Below are 18,884 nucleotides of genomic sequence, written 5' to 3' on the forward strand. Positions count from 1 at the left end.
AACGCTGATATTATTAACTATTTTGCAAATTACGTCATGAATTTTATAGCTTGAGGTATTAATTGTTTAAACATGTATGTGTAACAACATAATAGCTTGCTTCGTATAAGAGTGTTTGTCCGGATTATATGGTGTAAAATGTATTCCATGTGAATACTGTAAGATAAGATAAGATAAGATAAGATAAGATAAGATAAGATAATCTTTATTTATAGTCAGTTCTATATAACAAAATTAACATAAGCTTAGAAGCTTGTATCCGACATAAATTGATTATCCATTAACGTACAAACAAACAGCCTAAGAATAAAGAAGCACATAAGTAGCACATAACAGTACACATGATTAAGAATTAGAGCACAACAATACTTTTTTAATACGTTTTTTTCAAGTATTTTGATTATTTGTTTATTTCCTCCCCCATCCACCCTTACATGCCTGTCGATTTTCTTGATAATTATTGCTGATGGCTTCTAGCAGTACTGGAGTATTAAAGGCAGATTTGACTTTCATCAAGACTGATTTAAACAAGAGTATTCATTTAGTTCTAGAGAGATTCATCAGGCCAGACACACCATCTCCTTTAAGCTCTTACAGACAAATAAGGTTCACGATTAAGTATCTTAAATGTATATCCATATATTTTATGGATTTTAGGCATGAACCATTTCTTGATCATTATTACGACTGAGTGTCACTAAGTAGTCGTGCATAATTAGAACATTAAATGCAGATAAAATGTATACATTTGACTTTTGGCTTTGCTGAATTTAATTCAAGAATATTTGGATTCTTCATGCCGGACTCGGTATCTACATTTAGAAAGTACGCATTTAAATGTATATCCATACATTTTATGCTGTTATTTTCATACAATGTTATTCCTTCGTTATCAAATGGAAATTGTCGTTATCCTTTTTTCAGCTAGTTTTCGTTTTATTTTTATTCTAACTCGAAAGAATGTTATGTTTTACACGCTAAGTACTATTCATTATAGTGCAGGATAATTATAGTATTATATCCAGCTATTCTATTCTATTCTATTCGTTGCAAAATAATACTAATTCCACTTGGAAAATGATTACATTTTACAAGGACATTAGTATAGACTCACTTTTTAAAGTTAAAACTAGAGAAAGAAATCCATATGTAATATTTAAATAGAAGTCTGAAATTTTGTAGTTTGTAGCATCCTCTAGGACGACTGTCCGCCTATCTCAGTAGGGAGAACGCAGATCACTGGATGGATGGGTGATCGATTGATCGATCGATCGACAGATAGACTGATAACCCTGTGGACATTTTTTTTCAATGTGTTTTCAGTTGATAACAGTTTTGCCAATTTTGGTATGTTTGTCAGGTCTTTTTGTAATTTGCATTCTAACATTTTCTATTACTAGTTCTTTGAATTTTGTTCGGCTTGTGCCATCTACCTGCCTCTGATAATAACTTACGTGCTGACAATCTCAGTTTTGTTAATGTTATTATTTCATTATAATTATGAAATGTTACCTAAATAGGACTTAAAACCGAAGCAGTTTATAGGAAGAAGCCCTTGAAGAATTTCCTGAAGAGTGCATGAACTTATTTCTTATTGCTCGTTTGAAGCTGAACAAAAATAAAATTTCATTTCCTACTTGATTTAACCAGACATAATGGAATCCTATATTGTGAAACATGTGTCAGGATTCCGAGAAAACAAATGAATTTCTTTAAAGTTTATAAGTACTTTTACTTTAGGTTATAGTAATATTTTCATATACATTTATACTAACAACAGTGTTCCTTCATACAGTTAGATTACAAATACTTACAAGCAGGTTGAGTTTTATCAAAATGAAATTGAAAGTTAGCGGTTGTAGCACTTTCTATGACGCTATGGAAGGTCAAGACCGAAGTGCTGGCCAGGATTTCTTACCGGCTTTTATAAACTTTTGGATCCGAAATCCTCCAAACAAAACAGTAAAATCCAGAAATTCACCAATCAAATGAAGGATTTCCGAGACCGAAATCCAGAATTCTAGCTTTCTGGTGTTTAACAATCATAAATTACAAATAAATACAGATCATAAATTGTTCTTCGGTAGAAACTGTGACTATAAATGGAAATCATATAAGGAAATATTGAAGTGGGCGGATTTCAAACATTTCCGCCAGTAAAGTTTTTTTGTAGCAATGGAATCTGAGAAGACTGACAAATTTCTGTCAAAAAGGTAAGTATTTCAAAAGTTAATGTGATTTTCATGTATAAAATGTTCAACTCTAATAAGTTCACTCCAATTTGGCAAGTTAAGGTAAGATCAGTTCACAACACAGGATTTCACATGTCACCAGGATTTCACATGTCACCAGGATTTCACCAGGATTTCACATGTCACCAGGATTTCCATGTAAAGTTCAATTGTAGGTAAGTCTTACCTCAATTATTCATAAAAAATCATGTATATATGAAAGAATATAACAGACCCTTTAGTTACAATTAATTTGACTGATTTTTCCTAAAACATATTATTTGGTTAAAGCTCCATATCATATACCACCATGATTTGCACTTTTCTAATAGACCTGTGTTTCTTTCCGACTTCAATATTTTACACCGGGACTTTATTACCTGACACAGTCTAGGGTTTATTAAATGTTTTCGCACTAGCTCTCCACATACAAACGAATTTTGTGTTCCTAACTGTTCACCAGATTAATCTTTGCAAAACTGCAAATAAACATTTTGTAACTGTTTTGATTCTTTAAAGCCCCATACATCACGTCCATAGTTTACAATCGGTATACTTAGCTTATCTTAAAGATCTAGTGTGTGCAAAACTAAAAAAAAAGAAAAGTTTGTATGCACATTTTAAGCTTAAAAATCGCATTTCTTGCCTGCCCTGCTAGAGCTTCATATGTTTTCGAAAAGGATCCACCGTTGGTAAAAACAATCCCTAAATTTGTAAATTATTAATCATTTCAATTTCAACATTTCCATATAAAATCTTAGTCCCCTTTTCTTTAAAAACCATTACACTTTTGTTTTATTTGCATTTTTGTAAACAGTAATCTTTTATTTGTCGCAATATTACGTTAATACATCTAGAACATATTGGGGTTCCTCTGTTGTTTCCGATGTATTAGCGATGTCGTCGGCATAAAATAGTTAAAATCATTTGAACATTCCTCGACAAATACCATGAAACCCTTTTAGCATAAAAGTATCTTCCAGATCATTAATGTACATAGGAAACAGGAAAGTGATATATATTCTGTTCAAATAAAAAAGTCAAATTGGTCCATCGATTTGAAATATAACAAGAACTGATGTCTCGATGAAAGTTTAGCCCCATTTTAGTCATGGACTTCACAGCTTTACTGAAGTCTTCATAATAACCTGAAATAAAACCATAGCCAGACATTCTTCTATAACTTATATCGTGAAAACGGTGTCCACAAGCAGAAACGAGATAAATATTTTTGATTCTTTTCGCTAAGGACAAAAGTATCGGTAGTCTTTTATCATACAGCTCGTCATGAGGTAGAATATCTGCTTATCTACCCTGCTAATAGTCATAGGCACATCAAATACCAACAAAATAACAGAAATATACCTCAGTACAGACTTATTCCGTTGTTGTATAAATTCTTAAAGAGTATAAACATATAATTTTGTTAAAAGTTCATACTCACATTTTTCACTTCCGTGTACGCTTGAAGTCCATATTCTCCACTGAAAAAAGAAACTTGTTTGATTATTTTAACACCAAATTTAGTGAGAGGTGTTCAATTTACATCTAATTGAGTAAAGATACACGTATGTTTAATGATATGCACGCTATTGCAGCAAATGCAACGCTTAAAGCAAGATGGTAAAGTTGTTTTGATAGTTGGTTATTCAAGATTATTTCACTGCTCCTTAAGGTAAATTTTCAGTCATTTTTTGTTCATAGATTTAAAAAAAATCGTATCTTCAGGATTCCACATATAACGCAAACTACTAGGTTTGCGTACAGAGACTTTATAGGGGGTGTAGGGGGTGGGGGTAAGAAATTGATTGATCAATAAAAATCTGTGAAAAGACCCTCTGGTCACATGGAACGCAACTTGGTTGGATTGAGTCTGTCCATGAGAGGTTATGAAATGTGCAACACCACGCACGCCACTAGCACCGGCTTAAATGGAATTCTATTACAGTAAAAAATGAGTGTACTGCATGATCCCAAAATGACCAGAAAATATAACAACACAGAGTCCGATTACTAGGAGACATTTTACAGCACATCACGACACATCAAGACTCCAGCCCAGATAATAAATTCTGCTGCAAAAGAATTAAGCTTAATCAGTTTAGCATGATCATTGACATCTTTATACATTTGAGCCACGCCATGGGAAAACCAACATAGTGGCTTTGCGACCAACATGGAACCAGACCAGCGTGCGCATCCGCGCAGTCTGGTCAGGATCCATGCTGTTCGCTAACGATTTCTCTAATTCCAATAGACAACGAAAGTGAACAGCATGGATCCTGACCAGACTGCGCGGATGCGCACGCTGGTCTGAATCCATGCTGGTCACAAAGCCTCTATGCTGGTTTTCCCATGGCACGGCTCATTTTACTTTAGCAAACTAAAACATCATTGATCAGAAATAACAGTTTCAAAGTTTTATTTTCAGAATTTCCTATACAGCTTCCAGGAACCTCGAAATAACTGAGCATGCAATTTAAGTGTTCAGTTAAAAGTTGAACACCTCTCGTGTGATATCAAAATATTATAACAACAATGAAATATGTACATACAGGAACACTGGAAGCGTGAGATACGATACGATATGATTAAAACATAACATACAATATGATTTAAAATTCAGTTCTTTTTACCATTTGCTATATGCAACAACTATCCAACGACTTGATAATCTACTAACCCTCCCTAAAAGTTAATAGTGTTATTGTGAATAGTGTTTGATGTCATTTCAAGATGCATATAGCAAGAGTATAGTGGCATATTTCTGCTACAAGATAGCTAGGTAGCTATCGCGATACGTACAAATTATCTTGATAGTGGAAAGTTTCCTGGAATTATTGCGACAATTTACATTATTTTTTCGTGTGAGTGCCCACAACTGCCATTTATTAGTAATAGAATACCTTTCATGATACTTTCAGAAATTATCTTGATATTTCGAACTTTTCTGAAAAGTTGATCGCAATAAAATATTATCGTGATAGTTACTGAGCATATTGTGGTAGTTCCAAGCGTTAACGCAAACTTTTGCGCTAAAACATGTTCAGGAAATAAATAAAAAAAAATCTAAAAAATATTATTTATTGCTGAAATGTTTTCAGAAAAAATCCACACATTACCTGAAAAAGTTTACAAATTATCGTGACAGCTACCTAGCTATCTCGTGGCAGAAATATGCCATACAAGAGAAACGAAGAGGCAAGATAATAATAAAATCCTTACAATTCACGTCCAATACCGGACATCTTAAATCCTCCAAACGGAGCTGCTGTTGACGCAATTAAGTAGCAATTAACCCTGAAAACAAGAAAAAAATGATTGCGAAACTAATTTACATTAATCAAGATGCAGTATGATATTTAAGTGCTTTGATGTTGTACCTCCATACCGGTTAGGGGGAGAATTAATTTTCGTTATAGATTATGGTGATGTCAAATAAGCATATCACTTTTCTTAAGTGGTACAACTGTTTCAGCTTAGAATTTCCATTCTACTTTACAGCAAATATTTGTCACATTGACTTTAATAATTTCTTTGGTCTATGGCTGTAAATTCCGAGATGGAACATGACAACATACCACACTGTGCCGGCCTTCACCCTGCTGGTAAATGTTAGGGCAGTATCAATGTCCTCAGTAAATATCGCTGCTGCAAGGCCGTATTTCGTATCGTTTGCACGTGCCACAACATCTTCCATATCTTTGAATTTGATTATAGACTGTACCGGACCAAATATCTGAAATGAATAAAAAAAAAACGCCATGACTGTATATTATACTTTATATCAACTTTATATTAACTGTTTTTAACACACATGATTAATAATTTTACGCTATTACCCGGGCTGTTGCCCGAGATAGCCGTTACCTATTGTTTAAGAGAAAAATATAATTTTAGAAAATCATCACCTTGCGTATATAAAATAGTTCTTTCAATTTTCAATAAAGGTGTTTTGTTCGAATACTTCCAGTATTCAGAAAGAAGAATAAAATACAGTTGATACACGATTTCTTGAACTCGTTTATCCCAAAAAGCCTGCTATCTCGGATACATATTCAAGTCCCGTCGCGAGCAAATATAAAATTTTAAGTCGAATTTCGGTTATCTCGAAGCAAAACGCATGCTCGATCCCTTGGAATTTGAGATACCGGATTTCAACTCTAGTTTAATTATACAGTAAATGATAACACCAGGAATACCTCCTCCCTTCCAATCTTCATTTTCTCTGTCACATTAGAAAATACAGTCGGTTGTATGAAGTACCCTTCAGTGCCATGTCTCTGGCCTCCACATTCAAGATTAGCTCCTTCCTGTTTGCCACTCTCTATGAGATCAAGAACCTTACTGAACTGTTCCTCACTGATCTGAAACAGAACCAAAATTAGCTGAAGGAGCATTTGAATGGTCACAGATGTATTAAGGGTAATATGTCATAAACTGGAAGATAATAATGTGGCTGAAAAAAAAGAAACTGTATGAATATAATAATCACAAGCACTGTATTAAAGGCACAAAGTATTTCAATTTCAGTAGAAATATTAAATTCAAAATCCGTTTGAGAATACAAAAAGCAAGGGACAAGGGATACATATAGGATATTTTTGTCTGAGGTTCTCTTTGCTAAGGACTTGCATATAATTGGTGATACATTAATGTGCGTTAAAAAACTTTTTTTCCAGGAGAGAAAAACATCTCGTTTGAATTAATAAGGGTTTACCAGCGGTCCGTATTCACTTTTACTATCAAAGGGGTCGCCAGTAATTTTTGTTTGTGCACGAGCTGTAGCTTTTTTAACAAATTCGTCGTAGATATCTTCATGTACGTATGTCCTAGATCCAGCTGTGCAAACTTGTCCGCAGTTAAAGAAAATAGCCTGTTGTGCCCATTCCACTACTGTGTCCACTGAAACAAGAGATGTTTGTAAAACACATATGCCCACACCCAGCACCCTCCCATGATTGCCTGTTGGGGCAAACGTATATTATTTTGAGTTCTGTAACCTAGAACCTTTAACGAAATGACCTCAAAACATCAGGGGTAATCTGATGACTGCAGACAACCTCCGAAGAAGATTGACAGCCAAAGCATTCTCTAATTATTGAGCGAATATTGTTTTCAGTCCAGAGGTCACTGTGACCTTGACCTTTGATCTTCTGATCCCAAAAATAAAATGCGTCATCTACTGACCACAGGCAAAGATCTTATGAAGTTAGACTGTAGGTTAATGTTTGCGAAAATTGTCTACCGACTGAACGACAAACCGACGACGAACAAAACAGTATACCATATTTTTCGAAGAGGACATTACATATTTGTAACAGTGATAGGTAAATGCGCTAAAATGATTAAAATAATTTCAAGGGACCATTTTCCGATTGCTTTTATTACTCATTATATTAGAAACTCTTAACACTTCAAAACGATTCAATTCAAAACGTCTAGATGCTACAATTTTGTCATTCTTAGAACGCTCATCTGTTAGATTTTGACCGATGCGATTGCTAATGAATGGTGCGGCGTGTTTTGTCCGACTCTAGAAGTTACTACAGTAAAGTGCAAAGATTCTTACAATTTGCGTCTTTCCAAACGACCAATGGACTTTTCCCTCCAAGCTCTAGGGTAACTCGTTTTAGGTTTGATTTAGCTGCAGCAGCCATTATTCTTTGACCAACCTGTCAAACAACATCGAAAAAGTTACAGGAATTCAGTTTGAATGAAATTGACGCAGACATTGAAATTATATCAATTCTTGCAATAACATTCTATTTAGTTTCTGCATGCATATAGTTGTAGATTCAATACATATGTTCTACATGTACAATTATAGAAGTTCAAAAGACAAAAATGTGGTTGAACCTATAGATACTAGCGTACGTATATCTAGGTAAAGGTCACTCAGGCAGTTAACACTTCCGTTTGTCATTTTTATACTTTTCTGTTAATAGTTTCTTGCATCTAACAATTTCAAGAAAAGTATTGAACGTATATTGTTTTTCATCAATTGTGTGTTTTCGTTTAGGTCCAAGTATTTATTTACATGAGCTATACATACCTCTGTTGATCCAGTAAAGGAAATTTTATTGATATCTGGATGCTCAGAAATGGCAGCGCCAGCCGTAGGTCCATATCCCGCAACTACGTTAACAACGCCTGGAGGGAATCCAGCCTAAATGAACGGTGAATTGCTCTAATCACTGTTAATGTATTTAACCAAGATGAAAATCATTGTGAAGATATAAAATTTAAGTTCATTGACATTGGGAAATACAGACAAAATGTACTCTAAGTAGCTCGATTTAAATGAGCCGCGCCATGGGAAAACCAACATAGTGGGTATGCGACCAGCATGGATCCAGACCAGCCTGCGCATCCGCGCAGTCTGGTCAGGATCCATGCTGTTCGCTTTTAAAGCCTATTGGAATTAGAGAAATCGTTAGCGACGGCATGGATCCTGACCAGACTGCGCGGATGCGCACGCTGGTCTGGATCCATGCTGGTCGCATACCCACTATGTTGATTTTCCCATGGCGCGGCTCAAATAAATATTTAAATTCAACACGTACTAGAACATGTATCTAATTTAATCACAATACATGTATGTTTGAATAAAACAGTAAAACCAAGGACAGAGATCTATCAGGATTACCCACGTTATAATAATACAAACCCCTCAAGACGAAAACCTGCATCAATGTATGTGGACAAGAGTATATATATGATTAATAAGTAAGCCAACCGTGACACACAGACAAACGTTTGGACTTCAACAACAAATATAGAGAGATCTCTGAGTACATCACACAAAAAATGCCAAAATGCCAGACGTTTTAATTTTATTTAAATGGATAAGTTATATACACAATTATCTTGCTGACGATATTGCACTTTCTTCAGAAACAAACTGTTATAGATCTTCAACGAAAAGAGTGCAAAGTGTTGATACTGTATATTAAACTGAAAATGTAATTCTACCTCTTTTAACAGCTGAGCTGCGTAAAGGGCGCTCAATGGTGTCTGTTCCGCGGGTTTAACTACTACTGTGTTTCCACAAGCAAGGGCAGGGGCGACCTTCAACGCAAACAGAGTAAGTGGAAAGTTCCACTGAAAAAAAAGTGAAATGAACTGGCATCGGTATAAGCGGAAAGTTCAACTGAAAAATGTGAAATGAACTGATATCTATATAAGCGGAAAGTTCCACTGAAAAAGTGAAATGAACTGGCATCGATATAAGAGTGAAGTTCCACTGAAAAAAGTAAAATGAACTAGTATCGATATTCTGAAACTATTATAAACTCATAGAAAATGTGATTGACTCATCGGCTTCATGTAATACTAAGTCGTCATACATGCACGTCATTAATTTTGTCATAAAGGAAATAAATGCACTTACTTCTCGGGCTTGAATAAAATTTCAGATACATTTTATCTATCGGAGAATATTGCTATAAAATGGAATATACTAATATTTTGTAAACATTTTTCTTTTCTATCACCTACTTACTCAGACATGAAATAACATAACTATTGAACAATTGACAGTGACCACAGTATTATTGCTTTCGTGACAAGACAGTGTTTGTTTAAAAGAATACTTAAAGTTTTAATCAAATACAGAATTGGAGTATTTTAACTAAATCCACACATTTACGTTTAACGATTGCAAATACTTACCGGTATAATCTGTCCACACACACCAACAGGTTCATGCCGCGTATAGCAAAAGAACGTTCCGTCTGAAATAATAAAAAAAGCTACACAACCAAGCTTAAGGCTTTCTAAAACGCATCTATTACAAGAAATATCTTTTAAAAAAGATAGTGCGCGCAGTGTTGTTGGAAAATTATTTTTGTATATTAGGCAAGCGTTTCCTACGGTGTTCCGTTTGGACCATCGTGACTTTTTATTGAATCCTAAACCGCGATGTACGATGGTACGATGACGAAAACGCGATGGTGCGATGGCACGATGATGAAACAACGATGGTACGATGGTGAAAACGCGATGGCACGATGATGAAATCGCGATGATGCGATGGTTCGATGGTGAAATGTCGATGTAATATCGCGTTTTCATCATCGTACCATCGCATTTTCACCATCATATCATCGTACCATCGCGTTTTCATCATCGTACCATCGCGTTTTCACCATCGTGCCATCGCGTTTTCATCATCGTACCATCGCATTATCACCATCGTACCATCGCGTTTTCACCAACGTGCCATCACGTTATCACCATCGTACCATCGCGTTTTCACCATCGTACCATCGCGTTATCACCATCGTACCATCGCACTTTCACTATCGTACCATCGACTTCCGGTGGTCATGCGCAGTGGTACAGTATATGTGTCAGTAATACAGGCTTGATACAATATTAATCTCATTTTCACATTGCACTATGTACCTTCTACATCCTAACAAGAATAAGCTGAGTTTGAATAATATCATGTGACTATTACACCCAGCTTTTTATTTACTTTCATGCATACATAAAATACAAAGGACGTAGCCTTGAAGATTTTACACAGTTTTAATGAGCTGAACACTGAACATTTTGTAAAACATTTTGCAAAACAGCAGAATCTAAATGGTAAATTTTTTCACACAAAATACATTGAGATACATGCATCTATTGTTGACAAAAATTCAAGTGCATGGAACTACGCATTTCTAACCGGAAGGCGGTGGTACGATGTGAAAACGCGATGGTACGATGGTGAAAACGCGATGTTACGATGGTGAAACCGCGATGTACGATGGTGATAACGCGATGGCACGATGGTGAAAACGCGATGGCACGATGGTGAAAACGCGATGGTACGATGGTGATAACGCGATGGCACGATGGTGAAAACACGATGTTACGATGGTGATAACGCGATGGCACGATGGTGAAAAAGCGATGGTACGATGATGAAAACACGATGGCATGATGGTACGACGATGAAAACGCGATGGCACGATGGTGCAAATGCGATGGTACGATGATGAAAACGCGATATTACATCGACATTTCACCATCGTACCATCGCACCATCGCGATTTCATCATCGTGCCATCGCATTTTCACCATCGTCCCATCGTTGTTTCATCATCGTGCCATCGCGCCATCGCGTTTTCGTCATCGTACCATCGTGCATCACGGTTTAGTAATAGATAAAAAGTCACGATTGTCCAAACGGAACACCGTAGTTTCCCCTTGAAAAACGTGTCAATGACTTTAACGGTCTGTTATTATGAAAGGAATCCGTAAAGAAATGAAAACGTTATGTCCAAATTGGGAAAATGTGGTAAATGTTTTGTAGGTCAAGGTGAAATGTCTAAGTCTTGTGACTAAGAGTAATGTGTGTGAGTTTAAAAGAAATCCATCAAGTCCTAGAAATGAATGAAATACAAGCAATTTATTTATTTTGTTCGGTTTAACGTCGCACCGACACAATTATAGGTCATATGGCGACTTTCCAGCTTTGATGGTGGAGGAAAACCCCAGGTATCCCTCCGTGCATTATTTCATCACGAGTGGGCGCCTGGGTAGAACCCCTGACCTTCCGTAAGCTAGCTGGATGGCTTCCACACATGAAGAATTCAACGCCCCGATTGAGGCTCGAACCCACATCGATGAGGGGCAAGTGATTTGAATTCAGCCACCTTAACCACTCGGCCATGGAGGCCCCGAAATAAGGTTAAACTTTGTGCAAAAACAATATGCCCCAAGATTATTTCATCCCAGGAAAATAAAAATCCTAGTAAGAAGCAAATACCTTTCGATACTGAATAAAACAATTTCAAGGCCAGTGGCAACAGTCTGTGTTTTCTTGATTAATTCTGTCAATGTCCATTTGACCAACAGTTCCATTTGTCATTTCACTCAGCGTTGCATAACACACACAGAGTGAAAATAATGAAGTTTCATCCCAGTAGCAAGACAGTTGCACGAGTCATTTCTATAGCTAAAAAACTATGATGCATGATCAAGCAACCCGATTTGCAAATTAAGTCACGTGGCATAGGTCATGGAAGGTCATTAACACGAGCTTAATACGGCTGCGCCGAAAAATTCAGTCAATAATATAAAACGAAATCATTGTATTATGTGTATTTATTACTTATCAAATACCAGCTTTATCAATTACATTTCGTTCTAATTGTATCTGTGTTTTCTGAACCTATATTAATCTAGTTAGTGGGTTTTCCTATATTCGTGGAATGTACCGTACGCATATTATCTGCAGTGTATGAGCTGCGCTTTGAATTGCCACCGCAGTGGTCTAGCTATACAGTATAGAAAAGACTGTATGTGAGGCCTAAATCTAGTATATTAGCTAACCTATAGGTACGGTTCGTCCTTGTATCTTATCTGTCCAACCAGCATAGTACCTAAATATATCCACAACCATCGGCATGTCCCCACCGTAGGCATCTCTAAATGCCATGCCATTGTCCAATGTTTCAAGACTCTAAATAATAAGAACATGTAAAGATTTTATGATACATACAACAGACAATGTTTTCTTAAATCAAGTTTATTAAATAACCAAGGCCTTCATGTTGTTTGCCGGCTGCTTTATTTAGATGCATTGAATAGTTTGGAGAAAAAACAGAGCTACGAAAATGAAAAGTGTTTTACGGTAAAACTGTAGGCAATCATTTGCAATGTTTATTACTCGACAGTCTTTATTTTGTTGTGAACTTCATACATTAACTAGAAATGTGCATCGTTACGTTAAAAAATGTATATTAAGAAAGTAAATTGGCTTCGTCATTCAATATCAAACCTTTATTCTTCAAAATCTCTGACGTTCTTGCTCAATATTTTGTAAAGTAAGTTGGCTTCGTCATTCAATATGAAACCTCCATTCTTCAAATTCTTTGACGTTCTTGCTCAATATTTTGTAAAGTAAGTTGGCTTCGTCATTCAATATGAAACCTCCATTCTTCAAATTCTTTGACGTTCTTGCTCAATATTTTGTAAAGTAAGTTGGCTTCGTCATTCAATATGAAATTTCCATTCTTCAAATTCTTTGACGTTCTTGCTCAATATTTTGTAAAGTAAGTTGGCTTCGTCATTCAATATGAAACCTTCATTCTTCAAATTCTTTGACGTTTTTGCTCACAATTTTGTAATAAGAACTTATACTATATAGTATAATATTGCATCGCTTATAGTACGTTTTATGTAATGGCGCGGGCGTGTCTATTTGCATACTTCATGTTCGGTACATAAAAAACATTCAAGGTATTGAATTAAAACTTGACATTGATGGGATGCAACGATATACATCGGGTCGGATAAGGTCACAAACTAAGGTCAAATCCTGCTCCGAAACATAACGTATAATCCATTCTAAATATTAATTTCAAACTTGGCAATCTAGGTGGCGATGGTACTTGTTGCAGAGAGCATCCCCCCGGTCTATAAGTCAAAGGTGAAAACTTGAGTTTAAAGGTCAAATCTGACGTCATATTTCTTGTCCTGAGCATTACTTAAATATTCGAGGTACTGACTTGAAATTTGGAATATGTACATAAAGCAGAACCTCACATCTCTGGCACCTAACCCCCTATCTATCAGCGTATTAACCTCCATATTTTTGTCAATTTTAGTTGGGTTTTTTGTGCCTTAGTATCCCGCCACTGTTCTCGTTCCCAATCTGTCCTAACTTTTATCCCCCACCCACTGATCCAAAGCTTATAACTATACTGCCCCGCTATGTTGATTTCTTGTATAACATACAGCAATATCATGGCCCCCTTGCCACTAGATCAATAAGGCCTTATTTACTTACAGCAATATACAATTTGTCTCTTTCAATCAGATCGGCGAACTTATGCATCAGAGCACCTTTCTTCGTGGCGTCCATCTTTTGCCATGGTGAACCAAACTCGAATGCTTTCTTTGCGGCTTCAACCGCTTTATCTATGTCTGCCTGCAATTGAACATTTGTTTTCTAAAACGTTTTATCACCAAAAATAAAAAGAGAATATTGCATGTTCAGATTGTATCTGCTCAGGTAATAAAATAATATTTTAAAGGTTCTCACTCACATTTTGGGTGAATTTTTTCTACATATTCCACCAAGTTTGACATAGAATGAATTATATGACACTGTAAAATGATCAAGTGGGTGAAAACAGAAGTTAGATATTGGTAAACATGCAAGAAGAAGTTACATTTTCTGCATGATTGTTTCAAAGCGTTGCTTTTACACAATATTTTTGGCTATTTATAAGAATATCTTGCAAAAATCTTATGTCAAAAGCTTGTACCACTAGTCACTTTCAGAGTACTGACTTTTTATGGAATTTTGACAGAAATTGTTTTTCGGTTAAAACTTAGGGATAGTCCCTTTAATTGTGCGTCCCAGTTTTGCTAGTAGGTAGAGTCAGAATTTAGAACCTTTTTCATTCGAATACACTGTGTTGATGTTTTTTTTGTAGTATCAATATAAGATGACATTTTACCTTATCGCCTTCTTGAACATCACAAATTTTCTTTCCATTTCCCGGATGTATTGTCGGGAAGGTCTTCCCACTGACAGAGTCTACCCATTCATTGTTGATGAAAATCTGGATGTAACAGAAAGTGCATGCGTAATTATCCTATGACCATATTCTACTAGTAGCTAGTTCACTGAAATAACGCTTAAAGACCCAACGAAGGATAACTATATTATTTTGTTTTTCCATGATGATAATTATACATGATTTGCATAAACAATTTGAGAAATACAAGTATCTAGTTACAAACTGACAGTAACATATATAATGCCAAGATAATGTGTTTAATCATCCTACTGAATTAATGTAGCAGTATGCACAGTACTTGATGTACCTCACTTTGTTCCTACACTTATCTTAGACTATGTTTTTAAAACTATATTGAAAGATATTGACAGATGCGGCCTAAATTGTCCAACTGTCATATTATAGTGTAGCTGAATCATATAAAAAGTTATAAAAAATCATCAAATTAATATTTTAAAAGTAATTTTCGGCTTTTTAAATTGGCTATGATACTATTTAGCATGCTGCTAGAAGTTTTGGAGACTGAAGATATACAATTAAATGATGCGAACTTATTGCAGTATTGCGACTTACACATGAATTATTCATTAAAATGATGACAAACTATAAGAATTGTTCACTGGTTATCTGGCTCGAGGTTAAAGGCTCTGCTGAGTTACCGCAAAACAGTTACCCGAGAGCCAGATATTTCCATCCGCACCTTCAACTAGTGATATATTCTTTTTCTTGCATGTAATATTCTTTATTAAAGATCCACCACGACCTAGTGGCCTACTTTTTTCACCCACTAAAACTTGAAAATCATTCTTATAATACAGGGAATATACAGATATGCTACCAGTTTTCAGATGGACAATTTAGGCCTTTCCGGAATAAATGTGTTTTCAAAACTTTATCTTCGAACTTATTCAGTCAATCTTGTTTCAGCATAGTTTTAAGAATATAGATGAATAATTGTCTTACACTGTAGAAACAAAATTTGATTGAAATTTAACTAAATACACTGATTTATTTAATCTGCCTCTTTAAAGACGCACCACAAAATAACTGTATTCTTTTGTATTGCCATGATGGTAATTATATATGATTTGCATAAAAAAACGAGATATACAAGTATTTAGTTAAAAATTGACAGTGATATATATTAGGCCAAGATAATGTGTTTAATGTCCTAACATTTTATTTAATTAATGTAGCAAATATGTATAGAAATCGGTGTATTAAGTTAAACTTCAATCACAATTTGTTTCTACAGGGTAAGATAGTTATTCATCTATATTCTTAAAACTATACTGAAAAGAGATTGACTGGAATAGTTTGCAGATGAAGTTGTGAAAAGACATTTATTCAGGAAGGGCCTAAGGGCCTAAATTATCCACCTGAAAACTTGTAGTATAGCTGTATATTACCTTATTATAAGAATGTATATAAAATAGACTCTATTTTGACAGGTGTCACTGTTCATAGTCAGGATTTTCATGCCTTTTCAGTGACAATTTAAGGTTAAAAGGTATGACTACAGCAGGTCTTTAAAAGGTAGGGCTGGAGCAGGTCTTTAATAGAAACAAACGCTATTTTCATCACTATTTTATTATAGAAGCGTATTGCAGCACGCGAGTCATCTTACACCCCATGGTTTCTACAACCGGCAAAATCACGGGTAAATCCTGTCTAGCATGCAAGAAATAATCATAATCCCGCCGCAAAACATGAATAACTGTATCTTTATATTAACGCAGTAACGTTATTTTCCTTTGGACTGAGGTGAAGATTTCAAGAGAAATGCATGTATATTTGGATGATAACTAACAAAATCTTTAAGATAATTTTAATGTCTCACACAAATCTAGATGAAATATATTAAACTTATTTTCAGCTAAAGAAAATATCAAATAAATTGGCTATCTAAAAATAAAAATACAAAATGTAAATACGAGATACTCTCATTTGGCCTTGAATAGCAAGCACTTGTTTGCAGTTTGACATACAACTGGTTATCAACGAGGAAAAGGTTAGAATATCTGTCGATTTTTTTCTATTATTCACTAGCGTATAGGCGAAAGAGAAGCCGTACACAAAAATAAGACCCAAACCTGTAAGCGAGATTTAAAAAAAAAAAAAAGAAAAGGGAAAAAACAACAATGCGTTTTTACGTTATTTTAGCTGCATATTAGGCTTATGTATCGAGCAAATGCATGAAATAATATCCGTTTTATTTCAAAATGCAAACCTTTATTAATATTATTTAACAATTTTAAAAGTTGTTATATACAAAACAAACAATAACTAACCTGTGTATATTTTATCTCCGGTTCCCGTATTGCAGTTGGTAATTCAGCCATGATCGATTGTGCACAGCCAATGCAATGATAAATCTAGGTTAAATTCCTAAACAGCTATATACACAACTACGATTTTGCACGTAGGAAATACTGAAGAATTGTATAATCTCAACGGTAGCAGATTTCGCAACACTGCGCGTTTTTAGTATATTTTCCCGTCGGTAAGGTTTAACTTGTCCAGTTTCTTTCTGGTCTGGTGCCAGTAATTCTGCATAACAAAACTACCCGTTGACCGATTACATTTTAAGAACTCCTTGCTGAATCAGGCCTTTGTTGTTCTCCACCACTAAATACTTGGACAACAGAGGTAACCTTTCTTTGGTATTTGGATGGTAAAAGCAATACAATCTCAGGAAAGATTTTAAGTGACGGTCATACAATTAAATATATAAGCTATAATGCAGAACTTCTACAAACAATTCGAATAATTATTTTTGTAACTGATCATTTCATAAAAGATTTTAATTCCCGAAACATTTAAAAAAATGAGTTCTTATGTATCCTGTTAGGTAAACGACATTTTAAGCATGGGGCGTAAGTTCGATTGGGTGCCAGGCCGGTACAGTCGGTTTTGAAAACCTGGATGGAGGAAGATTTGATCGAAATTCATTTTTTTTTTCATTTGTTTACAATAATTGTCGGTTGCTTTTTTAGCAAGAGCGATTGACAATTGCTTAGAAAGTAGGCCCCAATTAAAAAAGGAAATTTGTTTGCCGTCTCTCCTACCAGCTTAAAAGCAACCCCTGTACAAATGTCTTTTTCACCATTCAAAAGGAGATTTAACTCGACTATTTGAAGATAACGTAGCGCTATTGCAAGCAACCATTCTTCGGCGTCCGCGTTCCCTTTTCTTATCTATTTTTAAGAAAACTGTTATATCCGTATTTACTCAAACTAAAACAGTTGTTCAGTGTGATTATCTTACATTAAATACACTGATTCCATAGCTTTAGTTTGCCTTTTCACAAAGTTACTGTGAAATCATTTTTATTCGCGTACGGCGAACTTTCGCGTATTTCGCGCTAAGACCGATGCGCGAATTTAAGACAGCGCTATTATATTTTTTTTATTTTATTTTTTCATTTCTAAAATTGAAAATGCGCGAATTAAAGCCCGCGCGAAACAGTCCTTTTTCACGTTTGCGCGAAATTTCATGCCAGCGAATGTAAATGATTTCACAGTATATGACTGAAAAATTGTTGAAAAAGACGTTAAACCCGAACACACGCACGCACGCACGCACACACACACACACACACAGTTATATTACGGGCATTTCCAATTTAACAATTTTGTAACGTTTTCGTACGTACGCAGGTATCTCATTCCCCAATAAAGGAATGAATCGAAATTTCACACACTTGTTTACTGCAGTGATCTAACATACAAAGTACATGCTCCATAAGTCTGACGTTTACTTCCTTATAAAATTATGCCATCTCTTCGACTTAAAAAATTTGGGCGTTGGCGTAGCTTTGGTATGTAAGCATATACTTAACTTACCACTTCCAAAAATGAAAATGAAACTTCATATACATTTTTGTACTTGTTTACTGTGCTGATCCGACATGCAGTGCATATATTCTATGACTCTCTTGCTTTTTCAAAACGCCATGTCGCTATTTTTGATCAGCAATGTTTATTTAAGTTTTTGTATGTAAGCAGGTTTCTAATTTACCATCATAAGACGGAAACGTTCTATGGCTATAACTTACGTTAAAGCAAAAAATTGTTGATGTCATTGTTTAATCCAGTTAGCTTTCTGTAGTGACATGACATTT

At 35.3% G+C, this 18,884-nt stretch overlaps 1 protein-coding gene across 2 annotated transcripts in view; it reads right to left on the reverse strand.

The window, feature by feature from the left end:
* Positions 1-189: 189 nt before the first annotated feature.
* The window catches only part of LOC123566313 (aldehyde dehydrogenase 1A1-like), a 40,746-nt gene continuing 22,051 nt past the window's right edge, over positions 190-18,884 (reverse strand). Inside the window, exons 1-14 of one of the 2 annotated variants that reach the window (XM_053550011.1) lie at positions 17,053-17,211; positions 14,699-14,803; positions 14,023-14,163; positions 12,564-12,693; positions 9,906-9,967; positions 9,207-9,335; positions 8,287-8,400; positions 7,804-7,906; positions 6,952-7,136; positions 6,434-6,598; positions 5,813-5,970; positions 5,457-5,531; positions 3,676-3,715; positions 190-3,379 (exon numbers count right to left, since the gene is read on the reverse strand). In XM_053550011.1, the coding sequence (XP_053405986.1) occupies positions 3,350-3,379; positions 3,676-3,715; positions 5,457-5,531; positions 5,813-5,970; positions 6,434-6,598; positions 6,952-7,136; positions 7,804-7,906; positions 8,287-8,400; positions 9,207-9,335; positions 9,906-9,967; positions 12,564-12,693; positions 14,023-14,163; positions 14,699-14,803; positions 17,053-17,103 (1,488 nt within the window). In that variant the 5' untranslated portion in view covers positions 17,104-17,211 and the 3' untranslated portion in view covers positions 190-3,349. Of the gene's footprint in view, positions 3,380-3,675; positions 3,716-5,456; positions 5,532-5,812; positions 5,971-6,433; positions 6,599-6,951; positions 7,137-7,803; positions 7,907-8,286; positions 8,401-9,206; positions 9,336-9,905; positions 9,968-12,563; positions 12,694-14,022; positions 14,164-14,698; positions 14,804-17,052; positions 17,212-18,884 lie in introns of those variants that run through there. The other variant, XM_053550012.1, reaches the window with a different exon arrangement.

Source organism: Mercenaria mercenaria, chromosome 8 (genome assembly GCF_021730395.1).
Source record: "Mercenaria mercenaria strain notata chromosome 8, MADL_Memer_1, whole genome shotgun sequence".
Lineage (NCBI taxonomy): Eukaryota > Metazoa > Mollusca > Bivalvia > Venerida > Veneridae > Mercenaria > Mercenaria mercenaria.